Below are 20017 nucleotides of genomic sequence, written 5' to 3'. Positions count from 1 at the left end.
CCAGTCCCCAGGGCGGGCTCTTCCAGCTGGAGCGGGGACCGTGAAAGGCTCAGCTCGGCCCTCCGTCCCCGCTAGGCTCCGCACCGGTGTCCGCCGCCGGAACCCCCGGCCGCCTCCCTGGCCCTCCTCAGCCACTTCACGTGGCTGTGGGTCCCCGCGAGCAGCAGCCACGTCTCACTCACCCTGGCCCGGAGCCTCGCACGTGCCCAACCTGTACGTCCTGACCAAGCGGGAGGAAACGCCCACCCTACTCGGCGGCTGCTGCGACCCCAGCCCGGAGGACTGGCCGCGGCGTCTCCTTCCTCTGCTCGGGCCTGCCAGAGTCGGGGCGGGGAGCGTGCGCACGTGCGTCTGCGTGCGAGTGCGAGTGCGAGTGCGAGTGCGAGTGCGCGTGCGCGGCGGGGTGGGCGGGGCCTCTCACCGTGGTGTACTTGCCCAGCTGGCAGAGCGAGGGGAAGGTTTCCTGGTGGGCTTTCCGGATCTTCTCCGTGAGATCGTCCAGCTCGGCCGTCATTTCGTAGCTCTCCGTGCATTCCTGCTTCGAAGGCTCCTTCTTTTTCTTGTTTCTGTCATTCCTGACCGCTGCAGACGAGAGAGCAGACAGACCAGGGTCATTCGTGGCCAGGGCTGCGCTACCCGATGCTGCCTGGGAAGGGATGGGGGTCGGGGGCAGGAGATACGACCAGCACATCTCCCGAGGCGAGGGGGTGGCTGCCGGGGGACTTGTCTGTCTACGCTGCAGCCGCCAGCTGGTTCCTAAGGAGAGCTCAGCTCACCCAGAGGGCCTAGAGCCTGTTTGTTCGGAGGGAACTTCCTATCTGGACTCGTTCCTGGAAGAATTTTTCCGGGCAGGTTCCCCGCAGTTCCAGAGTGGATGGCCTGAAAGGCGCTACAGGGAAACCCCTTTTTCCTGGGAGACACGTCCCAGAATGGAGCCAGGGATTCCTAGCTGGGCCTTTTGGTTCATTTTTTTGCTTTTCAGTTTTCTGAATTAACTGGCACCTTTTTTTTTTTTTTTTGGCCCCACCTTGTGGGATCTTAGTTCCCCCACCAGGGATCGACCCTGGGCCCTCAGCAGTGAGAGCACAGAGTCCTAATCACTGGACCACCAGGGAATTCCCTTAACTGGCACTTTCGAAGCAATTCATCTCCAAGGGGACGGGATTTGGGGTGTTGTCCCTTCATGTTTTTCTGCTTCCTAAACTTTCTGTATTAGTCATATAGTCTTTTATTACTTACAGTTTTAAAAAGTAATAATCTATGCATCATGACCCCTCAGCCTGGAAAGCTGTTCATTCATTCATCCTTTATCTGCCCGCAGCCCTCATCCCCACACTTTGTCTGGCCCTGGACCTCATGGGCATGGTCTTGGCCTCCATGCTGGGTGGTCGTCCCACAGCACAGCCTCTCAGATGACACAGATTCGAGGGGCACTCAGAGCTCTGGCTCAGGCAAGGGTCTCCTGGGGAAGGAACCTGGGACCCAGGGAGGCTGACAGATAAAACTAGGTCATGCAACCCGCACTGCCCGGGGACCCAGGGTTGCCAGGCTGGACACTGCCTGCTGTGTCTGCCACCACCCTGACCTGGGAGTCTGTGCTGCAAACGACCCAGGGCATGATCTGATCCGCTCTAAGAGGATTCGGCCTGGTCCTTCCTGAGAGCCCCGGGCGATCTGAGAGCTGGCAGGTTCCTGGGTCTGGGTCCACACTGTGAGGACCACAAGGCCGCCTGGGGCAGGAGCTGAGGGCAGGGTAAAAGCAAGGCACAGGCGCAGGGAGAGGAGAAAAGGTGAAAGGAAAGAGATGGGGAGGGAGGGAAAAGGGAGGGGGGGTGAGTGGTACTGAAAAACCCCGTGGTCCGTATAAGCGCCTCACACCTGCAGTGGGGAGGGTATTTCTGAGTATCTTCAGCATCGTACTGGGAGCCATGTCTACAGTGCCTCACTTCATCCCCTTCCCAGGTAGGCAATTTTAAACCCATTTTACAGACAAAGAAACGAAGCCTCAGAGAGGCTAAGGGATGTGCCCATGACTACCCAGCTGGCACGACCCTTCCTCGTGTCCACTCGCTTGTTTGTAACCAAGTGGACGCATTTGAGAAGAAAACCTGTGATTTTCTTCTCCAGGACTCTGAAATGACACTGTTCTTTGGCTCAGAACATTTCCAGGACTAGGACGAGTGCATAAAGACAGTTTGAGGTATCTCAGCCTCACAGGAAGGCTAGCTGTGTGCCCAAACCACTCCCACAGGTACAGGACACAGGTGAGGGCAGCATGGTTTAAAGCAGGGAGAATGCAAAAGTAAAAAAAAAAAAAAAAATCTCTTTTGAAATCACATCAAAAAAATTAAAAAAAAATACTTAGGAATAAACCTGACCAAGGTGGTGAAAGACTTATATACTGAGAACTATAAAACATTAATAAAGGAAATTGAAGATGATTCAAAGAAATGGAAATATATCCCATGCTCTTGGATTGGAAGAATTAATATTGTTAAAATGGCCATACCACCCAAAGCAATCTACAGATTTAAGGTGATCCCTATCAAATTACCCATGACCTTTTTCACAGAACTAGAATAATCCTAAAATTTATATGGAGCCACAGAAGACCCAGAATCGCCAATGCAGTCCTGAGGAAAAAGAACAAAGCAGGAGGCATAACCCTCCAGGACTTCAGACAATACTACAAAGTTACATTAATCAAAACAGTGTGGTATTGGCACAAAAACAGATATGTCGATCAATGGAACAGAATAGACAGCCCAGAAATAAACCCACACACCTATGGACAATTAATCTTTAACAAAGGAGGCACTAAAGTACAGTGGAGAAAAGACAGTCTCTTCAGCAAGTGGTGCTGGGAAAGTTGGACAGCCGCATGTAAGTCAATGAAGTTAGAAGACACCCTCACACCATACACGAAAATAAACTCAAAATGGCTTAAAGGGGACTTCCTTGGTGGCACAGTGGTTAAGAATCCGTGTGCCAATGCAGGGGACATGGATTCGAGCCCCGGTCCAGCAAGATCCCACATGCTGCAGAGCAACTAAGCCCATGCACCACAACTACTGAAGCCTGTGCGCCTAGAGCCCATGCTCCATAACAAGAGAAGCCACCGCAATGAGAAGCCTGTGCACTGCAATGAAGAGTAGACCCTGCTCACTGCGACTAGAGAAAGCCCGCACACAACAACGAAGATCCAATGCAGCCAAAAATAAATAAATAAAACATATATTGCAAAAAATAAAAAATGGCTTAAAGACTTAAACATAAGACACGACATCATAAAACTCCTAGAAGAAAACATAGGCAAAATATTCTCTGACATAAACCAAACCAATGTTTTCTTAGTTCAGTCTTCCAAGGCAATAGAAATAAAAGCAAAAATAAACAAATGGGACTAATCAGACTTATACATCATCAAAAAGTCTACAAATAACAAATGCTGGAGAGGGTGTGGAGAAAAGGGAACCCTCTAACGATGTTGGCAGGAATGTAAAGTCGCACAGCCACCATGGAAAACAGGATGGAGGTTCCTCAAAAAACTAAAAATAGTGTTGCCATATGATCCAGCAATCCTACTCCTGGGAATATATTCGGAGAAAACTAGTTCGAAAAGATACATGCACCCCTATGTTCACAGAAGCACTATTTACAATAGCCAAGACATGGAAGCAACCTAAATGTCCATCGACAGAGGAACAGATAAAGAAGATGTGGCACATATATACAATGGAATATTACTCAGCCATAAAAAGAATGAAATAATGCCATTTGCAGCAACATGGATGGACCTAGAGATTATCATACTGAGTGAAGTAAGTCAGAGAAAGACAAATACCATATGATATCACTTACATATAGAATCTAAAATATGACACAAATGAACCTATCTACAAAACAGAAGTGGACTCATGGACATAGAGAACAGACTGGTGGTTGCCAAGGGGAAGGGGGTTGGGGGAGGGAAGGACTGGGAGTTTGGGATTAGCAGATGCAAACTATTATACAGAGAACGGATAAACAACAAGCACAGGGAGCTATATTCAACATCCTGGGATAAACCATAATGGAAAAGAATATATATATATATATATATATATGAATCACCTTGCTGTACAGCAGAAAGTAACAGCAGTGTAAATCAACTATACTTCAATAAGATAAATTAAAAAAAATAAAGTGGGGAGAACGCAGAGAACACGGTCAGCACAGGGGAGACAAGCCCAAGGCAGTGGGCATCTGCGTTCGATGGGGAGGCCGCGGCCGGAGGCCTTGTGAGCACCGTGGCTCTGAGGGCAGGTTGCAAGCCCCCCTGCCCCCCTGCCCCCTCCTGGCCCTGCCGAGAACCCTCTCCTTCAGCTAACACTAAAGTCCTGTCTGAGTAAGATGGTCCTTCTGAAACAGAGCTCAGAGGAGAACAGTTTGGCAGGTCCTCACAAACGTAAGCGTGCGATCCATGCAAACCTGCACACAAACGTTCAGAGCAGCGTGATTCCAAACAGCCCACGTGCCCATCCACTGATGAACAGAGGAACAGAACTGGTCTATCCAGACAGTGGAATATTATTGGCCACAAAAAGGAATGCAATTCAGATACATGTTACAACATGGATGAACCTTGAAAACATGATGTCAGTGAAAAAAAGCAAGTCACAAAAGGCCACGTATTGTATGGTTCTATTCTTAGGAGATGTTCACGATAAGCTAATTCATAGAAAGAAAGCAGGTCGGTGGTTGCCAAAGGCTGGGGTGGGAGTGAGGGGACGGAAAGTAACTCCAGTTGGGCCCAGGGTTCCTTCTGGGGAGATGAAAATATTCCAGAATTAGACAGCAGTAAAGCCGGACAACCGTGTGACTATATTACAAACCACTGGACTGTATACTTTAAAGGGATTAATATTATGCTATGTGAATTGTATCTTAAAACAACAAGAACAACCACAAAAACTCAAAGCCCCGGTGGGAGGCCACACCAACACTTGGACCTGATTTGACCACGATGGCACCCGGACCGCCTGACTCACCCGCGGCAGCAATGCTGCTCACCGACGTCTCAGCGAGGGCCAGCCCCTCCTTCACGTAACTGAAGAATTCTCGCTCTCTAAATTCCACAGCGAACCAGGAGTGGTGGGCATTATCATTTCATGTCTACACTCTAGAAACCCAAGGCCCAAGGTCACCCTGTTTGAAACTCATCAAGATTTCAGTGGAAGACACACAAAAGCAAAGACAGGGGGTACGCACAGTACCTGCAGTCCATCCCCAGCACGCCTGAGCGTCATCCACTGCCGCCCGGCCCACCCACGGCCCCCTGGAAAATTAAACTCAGAGGAGCAACCACAGCTCTAGAGGGTTATGCTCTGTGAGCTGCCACCACTGAGCACCTGCACCCAGGCAGAAAGCAGAGGTGAGGTGGGAAGGGGACCTCAGAGAGTGCCGCAGGGCACCGGGTCGGGGGGCACTCCTCATTTGCAAAGCCAGAGCTCCATCTGTTGCGCTCCGGGGCCCAAGCCTGCGGCATTCTCAGCGGCTGACTGGTTGCCAGAGGACAAGTGCATAACCTCGAGCTCCCTTCCAGACGGCTCCTGCCCTCCCCAAGCAAAGTCCCCAGCCCCCAACTGTGTCGATCACCAAAGGATTCCTGGGACTATCGCAGACTCCTCAGCAACTGCAAATTGCAGCCACCCCGTGGGTGATAACACCCCAATTATGTAGAGGCTCCTAAGTTGATGGATGGATTCTCTAAACACTGGCTTCAGCATTTTGCTTTGCTCAATGGTTTTGAACTGCTGTGGAGCACAGATGTGGTATCTGGGCCAGGCGGGCGGACGGCTGCCAGAACGTCCAGAATAAGGGATGCCTTCTATATCCAGTCACTATTCTAAATGCTTTTTTATAAATAAACTCATTTGACCCTCATGAAGAACCCATGGGGTAGGTACCATTATCCCCGTTGTACAGATGAGAACACTGAGTCCCAAAATGGTTAAGAACCTGCCCAAGGTCACACAAACAGAAAGGATGGAGCCGGGATGGGACCCTGGCACACGGAGGCTTGATCACTGTACTGCTCAGCATGGCAAAGGAAGGGCAGGGGTGAGCCTGGAGCTGAGACGGTGGGGCCAGGCCAAGCTCCTGGGCAGTGGCTCTGCTGGGCTGCGGCAGCCAGGTCAGAGAGGAGACCATCACAGGGCCCTCCCCGTGCTAGGGATGAAGCGGTGCAGGGCTGGGGAGGCGTCTCTGTCCTGTCTCGGGGGACGCATGTCAGCAGCTGCCAGGGCGGGGCAGGAGCTTGCCCCGGTGCAGGGCTGCAGTGCGGGGCAGGGGGCCACCCACAGTTGCTGCGGGGCCTGGGGATCTGATCGCTCCCCACCCCAGAGTTGCCGGCCCCTCTTACAGCCTCTCTCCTCGATGGATGGTGGGCTGGGTGAGAAGGGTGAGTCTCCTGTGAAGCTTCTGTGCGCTAGTCACACAGGAAGGAGGATGGAAGCCCTTCCACGTGGACATGAGTGGACCTGTGGGCAGCGCTGTGGGTCCGTGGCTGTAAGGGGCAATGATGCTTTCAGAGAAGGCGGCTGGTAGCGGCACCACGTGAGCAGGTGCACCACTGCTTTGTCCATTCGTTCATTCACCAAATGTTTTGTGAGCCTCTGTGCCATCTGCCGTGGGGATGGAGTGGAGACCACACAGCTGGCTTCTGCTGCCTCGGGGCTCACTCATGCTGGGAGACAGACATGAATCATGTGATAGCAGTGACAGTGATAGGACTGTTGGCCTCACTATTACTACAGATACTGAGACTCCAGTACTAGAGTGTTCTTTTGTTTTTTGTGGGTTGTTTTGTTTTGGCCACGCTGCACGGCCTGCTGGACCTTACTTTCCCAACCAGGGATTGAACCCGTGCCATGGCAGTGAAAGCTCTGAGTCCTAACCACTGGACCTCCAGGGAAGTCCCTAAAGTGTTAATTACGATAAGACTGAAAAGGCTAATACAGTTTCCCAGCAGCTCTGGGCGCTCGGTGAAGCCATTTATTCATATTAGGTCATTCAACGCTCACAGCCGCCTGACAGGGAAGTATCATTACTATGCCCATTTTGCACATGAGAAAACTGAGGCACAGGAAAGTAAGTAACCTGCCCCCTCCTGTTAAGTGATGTGGCGTGAACTCTGAACTCAGACAACCTGGCCCCGGGGCCCTCAGCCGTATCTGTCGCACTCATATGTGACGCCACGATGTGGTGAGTGTCGTGAAGGAGGCTGCAGGAGCACTGTGTGTGTGCACGTGTGCCTGTGTGTTGTGTGTGTAGGGGGCGGCGGGTGGTCCAGGATCGGGAACTGATGCTGGAGAAAGGGGAGCGGGGGAGGGGGGAAGGATGGAGGGATGCGCTGGTAGGTGGGGAGCCCGCCATGCTCTTCTCCGCAAGTCTGGGGTGGGAGGTGCTCAGCCCTGAAGGCCGCCTGCGATGTGTGAGGGGTGGTCTCTTCTTTCAGCCCGACTGCAACTGGCTGGCATGTGCCCAGTCCTGCGACGTGCCTGGGGGTTTGACAACTGCTTTCAGGCACGGTGCATCCCTGGGAGGGCCGGGGCGGGGGGGGGCAGGAGGAGGGCACCTACTGTCACCTCTGCATCAGTGCCCCATCACGGTGTAGGGGGGCAATTACTCTTCCACATGGCCCTCCCCTCCTAGTCTGTGAGCATCAGGAAGGCAAGGGCCATATTTTACTCGTGTCTGCGTCCCCAGGGCTTGATACATCGTCTGGCCCATGGTGAAGCGTAAGCATGTGACAGATGTGGAGCTCTGTCGGCCATCAGGGCCTGGGCACAGCAACGCAGAGCTCACCTGAGCCTCTTTCTTCCAGAAATTAAAGGTCGCGTCATCAGCTCCGGGCCTGAAAGGGACTCATGGCCACTCTCGGCCCCAACAGTGCAGCCGATAAAGCGGGAGGCATGCAAAGCCTCACGAGTGTGACTGACACACCTGGTAGAGCCCGGCCCCGTGTCTGCAAAGCGCTTCCTGGACGAAAGGTGCTTCAGGAGATATCAAGTATTCTCCTTGTGAGGGCTAAGTGCCACAAATCAGATTTGGTGGCATAGAAGTAACATATTTACGATCCACTATCATATTGCAAATGAAATGAACGTAATAAAAGTGTCACTTATACAAATACCTCTGATGTACAGATCTCGACCTGTGAATATGAAAGCAGACACCCAAGCACTGTTTTTGAATGTCTAATCATGAAAATAAATGAAGTCATGTTCATTTCAATGCGCGCGCTTGTGTGCGTCTCTGGAATATTGATTCCTAGGCACACAATAAAAATGTAATGCAGGAAACATGCGGAATTCAGAAACTTCACTTGGATTTAGGAAGAGAGGAAACAACGCTTCACTAGAAATTCTTTCACATCAAAAAAAAAAAAGGAAAGGAAAATACAATCAACAGTGATTTTGTCCATTAAAATTCTCTATAGTCAGTCTAGCAAAGGAAGCATAATGGTCTATTTATTCTTGTTTGAATATTAAAGTCTGGAATTCCTTCAACTTGACTTTTCACCTCCTTACTAACTATAAGAATAATGGACCACAGTCGGTGATGAGAGCTATCTGCTTGCCGTGAGCAGGGGAGGGTCTCTAACTAACATACAGATGTAGTTTCATCTCAGTTTAAACATCATTTTCTGAACTAATTATACACGTGAACTTGAAGGCAGGTGGATCTGTAACTAGTAGAGAAATACTTTCCCATAATTTCAGGATTTGCGGTTGGGACTCAAGCAATTAACAGAGCAGGTCCTACTGTGACCTTGCGTGGGTTGGGGTGAGTGAAACAGCCCTAATGTCAGAATCTCTCGCACGGTGGAGACTGCGTCTTTCTCCCGATTCAGCAATAGCCACGGAGGCGCTCGTAGAAATTTGAACAAATACACAGAGAAAGGAGGTTAGTGAGTGAGGTCGCAGCTAAGTTTTCTCCACTGCTACCAAGACACACGCCTCTGGACCAGGCTGAGGGCAGGGCACCCATGAGAGTCTGTTAAATGAATTCAGCCCCTGTGCCTGGACCTTGATTTTGGGGTTTTGAAATGGAGGTCAAAATAGCATCCTCCAGGGACCGCTCTAGTCTGCCACGTGGCAGCCTATGTGCAGGGATTTCAGAGGGTGATGTGGGCCCAGCACAAACGCAAAGTGTACGGAACGGGATGGCACTCGTGGTGGCCGAGCAAGGGAGCATACTTAGAATTTTTAGAGAATATTAAATATGCAAGTCTTGGGGGGAACAGTCTGGACACAGCATGCTGAGAGTTTAACCAGGATCGACCAGCCTAGCTCAGCTTCTTCAAGTTATTCCAAGCACTTACAGAAAATCCCCAAATATCAGAATGTACAAAGGCCAAATACTTCTTTTAGTTAAAGTGGTATATTCTACTAACAAAACTTTCCAAATGATTTTAAACACACTTTCCTCTCACTGGTTGCTTTTACTTATGGAGATGTGATCTCCTCTCGAGGGAACTGCGCTCCTTCTGTCGCATAATCCCAAACACTTTCCTCCTCTGTCGGGGCTGGTGGGGGCAGCCTGGTGCGGCCACGTTTATCTTCAGCAGGCCCAGGGTGGTGGGCATTCTTGCAGGGAGACTTGGAGTTTAGAGGCTCTGCTATAAGGGGCAAATCCTTTCCTTTGGAGAAGAGTCTTGGATGAACTATAGGAAATATCCTAAGTTTAACTCTGGAGACAAACACTCCTGCCTTATGCATAAAAGTAAGCACTTGGTCATGAGCAGTCGAGAAAGTGCAGGCGGCCTCTGGATGCCTTCCTCCACCACCCGTGGTCCTTCTCTGCTCATTGCCTCTGGCAGCAAGGGGCCCTGACAAAGGATGGCTCTCACGAACTCTATCCACTGGTGGTGGTGTCTCCCTGGCTCTGTCTGTGGCAGAGTCATCCAGTATGATCAGGGCTGAGATGAAGGACTTTACTGATGCTATAAAACTAGATGCTAAAAAATGGAAACTGAAGACACCAAGGCTGTGGTCCTTTACCTTTTTGGTTTTAATATTTATTTTATTTATTTCGTTGCACCGGGTATTGGTTGCAGCAGGTGTGCTTCTTAGTTGCGGCCAGCAGTCTCCTTAGTTGTGGCTCACTGGCTCCTTAGTTGCGGCATGCATGTAGCATCTAGTTCCCTGACCAGGGATTGAACCTGGGCCCCCTGCATTGGGAGTGCAGAGCCTTAACCACTGTGCCACCAGGGAAGTCCCCCATTTGCCTTTTAATCAGGAGTAAACTCACACCCACTGCATGATCAACTCACCTCGTCTGTAAAAACTGCCAGCTTAGAAAAGGACAGTTCAGTCCCCACTGCCATAAACCATTTTCATGGGCAGGACATGCTTTATTATATAAGCTGAAGTTCGCTCTGCAGAGCTCAACCTGCCCTCTTGTGTCGGAGAGGCTGTTTGGCGGGTCTTTTTGACTCGGTAAAACTGCAGGCAGTCTGAGAGTCAGGAATCTAGAGTCTTAAAATAAGGGCCATGTATCCAGAGTGACATGACTGAGCAGAGGTGTTGGTATAACCCTTTAGATTTTTTTCATGAAGACAAAGACTTCATTCAAAGCAGTATCTGATGGTGAGGTGGGGTGGGGGGCTTCACATAACAAAAAGAAATTTCCCAGCAGACTGTTTCAGATGAGCCTGTATCCTGCTCTGTGTCACATACATTCTTCACAGCAAGTTACAGGCTGTCATATCTTAAACAACAACCTCCATCAAGATTTGTACGGAAACACAAAAGACCCCGAACAGCCAAAGCAATCTTGAGAAAGAAAAACGGAGCTGGAAGAATCAGACTCCAGGACTTCAGACTATACTACAAAGCTACAGTAATCAAGACAGTATGGTACTGGCACAAAAACAGAAATGTACATCAATGGGACAGGATAGAAAGCCCAGAGATAAACCCAAGCACCTATGGTCACCTTATCTTTGATAAAGGAGGCAAGAGTATAAATGGAGAAAAGACAGCCCCTTCAATAAGTGGTGCTGGGAAAACTGGACAGCTACATGTAAAAGAATGAAAGTAGAACACTCCCTAACACCACACACAAAAACAAACTCAAAATGGATTAAAGACCTAAATGAAAGGCCAGATACTATAAAACTCTAAGAGAAAAACATAGGCAGAACACTCTTTGACATAAATTGCAGCAAGATCTTTTTTGACCCATCTCCTAGAGTAATGAAAATAAAAACAAAAATAAACAAATGGGATCTAATTAAACTTAACAGCTTTTGCACAGCAAAGGAAACCATAGACAAAATAAAAAGACAACCCTCAGAATGGGAGAAAATATTTGCAAATGAAGCAACCGACAAGGGATTAATCTCCAAAATATAAAAATATACTAATAGCTCATGCAGCTCAATATCAAAACAAATAACCCAATCAAAAAATGGGTGGAAGATCTGAATAGACATTTCTCGGAAGAAGACATACAAATGGTCAAAAAGCACATGAAAAGATGCTCAACGTCACTAATTATTACAGAAATGCAAATCAAAACTACAATGAGGTATCACCTCACATGGGTCAGAATGGCGGCCATCAACAAAAAAAATCTACAAACGATAAATGCTGCAGAGGATGTGGAGAAAAGGGAACCCTCCTACACTGTTGGTGGGAATGTAAATTGGTGCAGCCACTATGGAGAACAATATGGAGGTTCCTTTAAAAACTAAAAATAGAACTACCATATGATCCAGCAATCCTACTCAGGGGCATATACCCAGAGAAAACCATAACTGAAAAAAAATACATGCACCCCAATGTTCACTGCAGCACTATTTATAATAGCCGGGACACGGAAGCAACCTAAATGTCCATCCACAGAGGAATGGATAAAGAAGATGTGGTACATATATACAATGGAATAATACTCAGCCATAAAAAAGAATGAAATAATGCCATTTGCAGCAACATGGATGGACCTAGAGATTGTCATACTAAGTGAAGTAAGTCAGACACAGAAAGAAAAATATCCTATGATGTCACTTATATGTGCAATCTAAAAAAAGGGTACAGATGAACTTATTTACAAAACAGAAACAGAGTCACAGATGTAGAAAACAAACTATGGTTACCAGGGGATAAGGGAGGGGGAGGGATAAATTGGGTGACTGGGATTGACATACACACATTACTATATATAAAATAGATAACTAATAAGGATCTACTGTATAGCACAGGGAACTCTACTCAATTCTATGTAATGACCTATATGGGAATAGAATTTAAAAAGAGTGGATATATGTATATGTATAATGGATTCACTTTGCTGTAGAGCAGAAACTAACACAACACTGTAAATCAACTATACTCCAATGGAAAAAAAAAAGATCAATTCTAGCAGCCAAAGTTTTCACTCCTATGGTCCTCTAAACCCAATTAATTTTCAGAAAATGAATTGCAGTTCTGGTTGACATTCTCCTATTTTCCCTTTTAAAACATTTCTTAAAATAGAAATGAGGGGACTTCCCTGGTGGTGCAGTGGTTAAATGCAGGGGAGACAGGTTCAAGCCCTGGTCTGGTAAGATCCCACATGCCACTGAGCAACTAAGCTGGTGTGCCACAACTACTGAGCCTGCGCCCTAGAGCCTGCGAGCCACAACTACTCAGCCCACATGCCACAACTACTGAAGCCCACACGCCTAGAGCCCGTGCTCTGCAACAAGAGAAGCCACCGCAATGAAAAGCCCGTGCACTGCAATGAAGAGTAGCTCCCGCTTGCCACAACTAGAGAAAGCCCGCACACAGCAAAGAAGACCCAACATGGCCAAAAATAAATAAATAAATTAATTAATTAATTAAAAAATAGAAATGAGGCACTTAGCTTGGAGAAAGTTCTGAGACACGGCCTCAGTGATTCCCCTGGGGCCACAGGACCCCTCAACAAGCCCTCAGAACCGGGCAGCAGGAGTGCAGTGCCAGGAAGGGCTGCTCACCTAAAGATGCCCCAGTGCGGAGAGGGTGTGGAGAAAAGGGAACCCTCTTGCACTGTTGGTGGGAATGTAAACTGATGTAGCCACTATGGAGAACAGTATGGAGGTTCCTTAAAAAACTAAAAATAGAACTACCATATGACCCAGTAATCCCATACTCCGCATATATCCTGAGAAAACCATAATTCAAAAACAGTCATGCACCACAATGTTCATTGCAGCTCTATTTACAATAGCCAGGACATGGAAGCAACCTAAGTGTCCACCAACAGATGAATGGATAAAGAAGATGTGGCACATATATACAATGGAATATTACTCAACCATAAAAAGAAACGAAATTGAGTTATTTGTAGTGAGGTGGATGGACCTGGAGTCTGTCATACAGAGTGAAGTAAGTCAGAGAAAAACAAATACTGTATGCTAACACATATATATGGAATCTAAAAAACAAGCAAAAAAATGGTCATGAAGGACCTAGGGGCAAGACAGGAATAAAGATGCAAACCTACTAGAGAATGGACTTGAGGACACAGGGAAGGGGAAGGGTAAGCTGGGACAAAGTGAGAGAGTGGCATGGACATATATACACTACCAAATGTAAAATAGATAGCTAGTGGGAAGCAGCCGCATAGCACAGGGAGATCAGCTCGGTGCTATGTGGCCACCTAGAGGGGTGGGATAGGGAGGGTGGGAGGGAGACGCAGGAGGGAGGGGATATGGGGATATATGTATGTGTATAGCTGATTCACTTTGTTACACAGTAGAAACTAACACACCATTGTAAAGCAATTATACTCTAATAAAGATGTTAAAAAAAAAATGATGCCCCAGTGCTCCACCTGTGGACGCCCTCTGCACTGTGATGCCCCAGCTCCTCCATCCAAAGGTGGAGACTGCTCCCCAACCCCTGTATCTGGGCTGGCCTGTGATGCACTCTCACTGACAGAAACCAGTGGTAGTCACGTTGTGCCAGCCTAGGCCCAGAGAGATCCTGTGCTGGTCCCTCTTAGAGCATCACCCCTGTGTGGGAACAAGCCCGGGCTAGCCTGCTGGAGGAGAGACCAGCAGCCCAGCCAAAATGGTCCTAAATCAACCTAGAGCCAGCCTAGCCCTGAACCTGGGAGAGCACTCAGGCAAGATGGGCAGTACTGCCACCCATGCTGCAGCTGACCACAGACTTATGAGAGGGCCCAGTGAGCCCAGAAGTTCCACCCTGCTGATCCATGGTTTTGTGATCAATAACAAATGCTTACTGTGTCAAGCCACTGAGCTTTGGGGTGGTTTGTTACACAGCGATAGCTAACACATACAGTCTTTGTAAAGGATGGGTTACACAGCAGTAGCACACGCCCACATGCTCTTTCACACATGATATATCTGAATCAGTGGTTGTGTTTATTCAGCAATTAAGGCAAAAAAGAAAACAATTTGTCATTCCTTCAATTCAAGGTTCAAAATCCTGCCCGCATCTGTTACAACACACATAATTTTTTTTCTCCCTAATTTCTAGTTTACTAGAAGTCAGCTAGGTTTTCGTATCTGCCTCTGCATTTAGTCTCTTGTAATATGTTCTTTTCATGGAATATAAGAAAGAAAAGGGAGGTGTATTTTAATAGACTTAGCAAATAATTGTGGATATTCTTGATACTGCACTAAAACTTTACAAGATTGTAATTTCTTTTTTTAAACAAATCATTTATGTATTTTTTAATAGAAGTATAGTTGATTTACAATGTTTGTTAATTACTGCTATACAGCAAGGTGATTCAGTTATATATATATTTTTTTTTTCTTTTTTTAAATATTCTTTTCCATTATGGTTTATCCCAGGATACTGAATATAGTTCCCTGTGCTATACAGTAGGACCTTGTTGTTTATCCATCCTATATATAATAGTTTGCATCTGCTAATCCCAAGCTCCCAATCTATCCCTCTCCCACGCACCCTCCGCCTTGGCAGCCACAGGTCTGTTCTCTGTGTCCATGATTCTGTTTCCATTTCATAGATAGGTTCATTTATATCACATTTTAGATTCCACATATGTCATATGGTATTTGTCTTTCTCTTTCTGACTTACTTCACTTAGTATGATAATCTCTAGGTCCATCCAGGTTGCTGCACATGGCATTATTTCATTCTTTTTTATGGCTGAGTAATATTCCATTATATATATGTACCACATCTTCTTTATCCATTCCTCTGTTGATGGACACTTAGGTTGTTTCAATGGCTTGGCTATTGACAACACACATGAAGTATGGAATTAATGAAGACCCATGTTCCCCACAGGTCTTAAATAACATGAAACGTACCCTGGAAAAGTGGGATGACATTGGGGTAAAATTCCGAAGGCCCAAATTTCAGCCCTTCATTTACTAACTGTGCAAACTCAGGGTGGTCTCTTAATGTTCCTGAGCCTCAGTTTCCCATCTGAAAAATGGAGAAATGAATTTTTCCATCATACACAGGGTTCGTAATATATATTTAGACATGTAAATGAGTGCAACACAGTGTAATGGTACGAAACCAGTGGGAGTCCTACACCGATTTGCTTATTCACCAAACATTTATTGAGTCCTGTAGCTACTGAAGTTTCTGAGTCAAATAAAGCATGGTTTCTCCCTCAATAAAATGTACATGATAGGTAGTGTAGACTCTAAGGGTTTGCTGTACATGGACTGCTTTGAAATGTGAAATGCTAAGACAGCAGGATAAGTAGATAGGAATAAAGTAAAGAAGGAAAATGTAGAGGAAGGGGTGGAGAAAGTGAGGGAGAAGAAAGAAGTTTTATCCACGGCAAGATCAGTGCTCCACCTGGGGCTACATCACTAGCGACTAGGGGAAAATGGAGAGAGGTAAACCGGACAGCTGTTAAATGTTCAGTGGTTTCATTTCTTACGGCAGGACTTTCCACATGAAGTTGGCTTAGCAAACAGACGTGACCATGTTCGCTTCCTTGGGATCCAACTTTTTAGATATTGCTTGCCACACTCGATGAATCTTGTCTGAGAGACAGACGAATGGTCTGCGAGTCTGCCTGATGTTGGCCAAATACCTGCATATTGTCAAATACATTTTAGAAATCCAAATCGTTACAGAAATGGTCTACATGTGAACGTGTGGGTGTTGATTTTACATATTAGTTTAAATGAAAAACTTTAAGGCCTTTAAATGGTTTATGTCAGCCTGTACTCCCCTCAGTGATTCTCACTGGGGTCCTGCAAACACTAAGGTTTCTAAGGGTTTTCAGAATCACAAAGGAAGTGCAGTGTTCAGTACTTTTGTTCTAAATGCATTCTATTAATTTGAGCTTTTAGAGAATCAGCGGTCCATATATAAGATGTATGCTAGCCCACTATTGGATATGACTAGTCAATTAACCATAACCTCCTTTCCTAATAATTATGGATAAATTTAAACTTACTGTTAGTGTTTTAAAGGCTGGCTTAGCTCTCAAGGTTATTTTTAAAGGAATTGTTATAATGGGTGTGAGGATAACCATTTCAGTCTTAATGGCAGGTTTTTTTCTACGTCCATCCATCTGTCCACCCTTCTATCCATCCATCCATATGTCCCATCTTTCCTCCATTGATCTGTCCATTGGCCTATCCATCCATTTGTCCATCTATTATTTCATCAATTTATCTGTCCATTCATCCATCGTCCATCTATTTATCTGTCCATCCATCCATTCATTTATTTCTCTATCTGTTCAAATAGTTATTGAGTACTTACACTGTACCTGACATTGTGATTGATGTTCAAGAAACAAGAGTGAAAGGGTATCATTTCAAAAGACTTACATTCTAGTAAAAGATACAGTCACCTAAACAGAAACTATCATTCAGTGAGCTAGATGCCAGAAGACAGGTGTTTAAACAACAGGAACACAAAATCTAAGGAGTAGGTTTTAAGATGGTACCTAGTCCCACAGATGCAGGAGCTGACGACTCAGCATGTGGGCGTCATGACAACCCCTCCAGGGAGGGCTCTGGAGCTGCACGCCCCCCAGGAGCTGGGTGTCCAGTGCACAGAGCCTCCAGAAGGGATGCTCAACAAATAGTTCATATGGACAGGACTTGGAGGGTTAGGGAGACAATCCAGATGAAGAGAACGGTGTGGACCAAGGCCTCAGGGTTGGATCCGACACAGCCGTGCGAGGAAGTTAGCTCTGTGATGTCCTTTAAAGGGTGGAAAGAACCTTCTTCATGTGGGGGACATGAGGACATCCTTCCATGAATGACCACCTCATGTCTGTAGGAGAGCAGGACAGCTGGTGTGACCAGAGGGAAAACTGGAGACTGCAGACAGGTGGGAAGGGAAGACTGGTTGATACACGGAAAGAGAAAGAAGGCGGGATGTGCAGGGTGGCGCCGGGAGGGAAATCGCAGGACCCGGTCACGGCTGGAGGAAGGGGAGAAGGGGACCCCTAGAGGTCACAGGGAGATTTTCACTGTGGCTCCCGGATGACGATGGTATGGCAAAGAGGAGAGAAGTAAGGTAGCTTGGATGGAATAGCGAATTGAACACTCGGCAGGAAAATGATGAGCTTGGCTTAAGGGCAGGTGAGTGAGGAATCAGGCAGCCGTCCCAGAGGCTCAGGAATCAGAACCTCCCAGATGCCTGTCGGGGTCAGGAGCCGGGACGGGCAGGGGAGGGTGAGAGTGGAGAGCGAGGTGGACCCGGAAATGCTCTCTGGGTGTGGCCTGTAGCGGGCGGGGAGGGGGGCGGGAGGCTGTGACGGAGCAGAGGGGCAGAGGGCACGAAAGCTGGGGTATCACAGAGTCACAGTGACCAACGGAGACAAGGATTCGGAGAAGCAGCAGAAGCCTGGCCGAGTGTCCAATGGCGCCAAGCGTCAGAGAGAACGGACAGGGAGCAAAGTTCACGGTCTGGCGACTGAGGAAGTGGTGACTTTCAAGAGAACATTTATAGCAGAGCAATATAGGATGGAAGCCCCGCCAGAGGGCGGGGAGGGTTAAGAGGTGGTCAGGGAAAGCACTTCAAAACCCAACCCAGGAAATAAACTTGGGTCCAGGCACTGGAAAATTTGTCTTTCTAGAATCAAACCTGTTAGAGACATCCGGGAAACCACCCATGCCTACAAACAGAAAAAGGCTGCGTGGATTTCCCAGAGAGTCTGCAACTGTCCGTTGTCGAGGGCTCCCCGGAAGGCTAACACACTCACGCAGGAACTGTCTACGCGGAGACCCACGCAGGCGCAGGCAGGAGGAGGCTTCAGGTGGCCACAGGTGGGAAGCGGGGAGGGCTTTCCCGGCAGAAGACAGGGCAGGTTTGAAACCCTGCGTGGAAGCTACAGGGCAGCTTTGAAGTTCTGCAGAGAATAGGGCCGGGGCTGAGTTCCAGGCTCAGGCTGGACCGCGGCTCCTGTGGCCGGCGAACCTTGCCAAGGAGACTTGGGGTTTAGGTTTACCGGGGGGTGCAGTGGCAGCAACAGGACCACAGCTGCCTTTTAGAAGGGCAGCTCTGTCCATGGTGAAGAAATGATTGGGTGGAGACATCACTCATGTGGTTGCTAGGAGTTCCCATCAAGAGAAGAGGGGCCATGGGGAGGGCCCATGTGAGGGGTCCAGGGCGCCGGGCTGTGGGCAGGGCCGAGCTGCGCGATGGGGGAGGGCCTGTGCCCCCAGGGCACGGTGCAGTGTGTGCGGCCGGGCAGCTGGCTCTCTGGGTCCCGGCTCTGGAGGCGTGAGTGTGTGGAGACAGGCTCTCAGGGAAAGTCTGCTGACGGGAGCGGTGGCCGTGGGAAGGGACGGCGAGCCCCTTACCCCTCTGGGCTTCTTTCTTCCCGTTCCCGACTTCCGGCAATCAGCTGAATCTGAAGCACACGCAGCAACCTGGCACTCGACACATTCGGACTCCCGCTACTACTGACAGTTCCTGAGCCGTGACCACCGGCTCTGGGTGTCAGGCCCTGATCCAGGTACTGGGGATGCCGCAGGGAACCAGAGTCCCCGAGTCCGCGGGATAGTCGGGTGAGGGCGCAAGACCACGGTGAGGGGGGCAAAGCGCACAGGGGAGAACTGACTCCACACGTGTACTGCAGACCCCACCCTGCACGCCTTCCCGGGACGCGCCCGAATCAGGACCGGACGACCCCCGGGTGCTCAGTGAGAAAATATCCACTGCTCCTTGCCTTGGCTTTGAAATGTAAAGGTGGGAGAAATTCCAACCCAAAATCTTCCGTCACAGACCAGCTTCCCAAACTCGGGGGCCGCGGCCTGCGAGCTGGTGTCTTCTCTTTAACAGGAACTATCAGGGTCACGACCAGCCCCACCCCGTCGGGGAGGGGGGGGTGTCTTCCCCGGGCTGCGTCAAGTGCTAGACATGCATTATCTGTCACCCTAACTGGGAGGAGATACTATGAGTCCCCAGTCTGCACAGGAGGAAACAGAGGCTAAATGCCACCTAGCTGCCAGAACTGAAACCCAGTTCTAGCTCCAAACCACGCTGCTCATCAAAGAATTCTCGAAACCGTTTCCTTTAAAGAAAAGATTAGTGTTAATAACAAGAATGCAACGAGGACTATAATTAAGGAATTTTTCTCCTTGGCCTTGGCTTCCCTGAATGCCATCGAGGGGTGACTCGCAGGCCACACGTGTGATTAAAAGAAAATGTGAAAAATGAAACAGCAGAACTAGCCCCACCTGCCCACCTCGTCCACCTCAGTGTGTGAAGTGGTGGCCGGAATCGTGGCCAACTTCACCCTCCCCTAGTGAACAGTGTCTCAATACAAACAGATCAGCCCAAATCGTCTTCGTCTGGGAAGGACTGCTGAAATCCTACTGAGTTCACAAGAATCTTCCTCCTGGCCTACAACACTTTAATTCTCAGGTATTTATTTCTGCAGAGACTCATCTGGAAAAGAAAGCAAGGCATCGTCACCATTCCCGGCACGGCTCAGAGCCACATACTTGAGGTTTGACGCAGAGAACTGAATTTCTATCCCCGGGAAGCTTCAGCTAAGGAATAAAAAAAAAAAAAAAAAA

The 20017-nt window shown here is 48.2% G+C and overlaps 1 protein-coding gene and 1 non-coding gene across 2 annotated transcripts in view; both read right to left on the bottom strand.

Moving 5' to 3' along the window:
* Positions 1–20017, bottom strand: part of LOC112411691 (retinoic acid receptor beta-like) — a gene marked incomplete at its 3' end in the record, with an annotated part of 407505 nt that overhangs the window by 7155 nt on the left and 380333 nt on the right. The window contains exon 4 of the mRNA XM_024762944.1: positions 422–582. Coding sequence (XP_024618712.1) covers positions 422–582 — 161 coding nt within the window. The remainder of the gene's footprint in view (positions 1–421; positions 583–20017) is intronic.
* Positions 10187–10259, bottom strand: TRNAG-CCC (transfer RNA glycine (anticodon CCC)). Its single transcript has one exon. It is a non-coding gene; the product is annotated as a tRNA-Gly (tRNA).

This window comes from Neophocaena asiaeorientalis, unplaced genomic scaffold (genome assembly GCF_003031525.2).
Source record: "Neophocaena asiaeorientalis asiaeorientalis breed wild unplaced genomic scaffold, Neophocaena_asiaeorientalis_V1.1 scaffold279, whole genome shotgun sequence".
NCBI lineage: Eukaryota > Metazoa > Chordata > Mammalia > Artiodactyla > Phocoenidae > Neophocaena > Neophocaena asiaeorientalis.
This window is presented reverse-complemented; position numbering and strand designations above follow the sequence as displayed.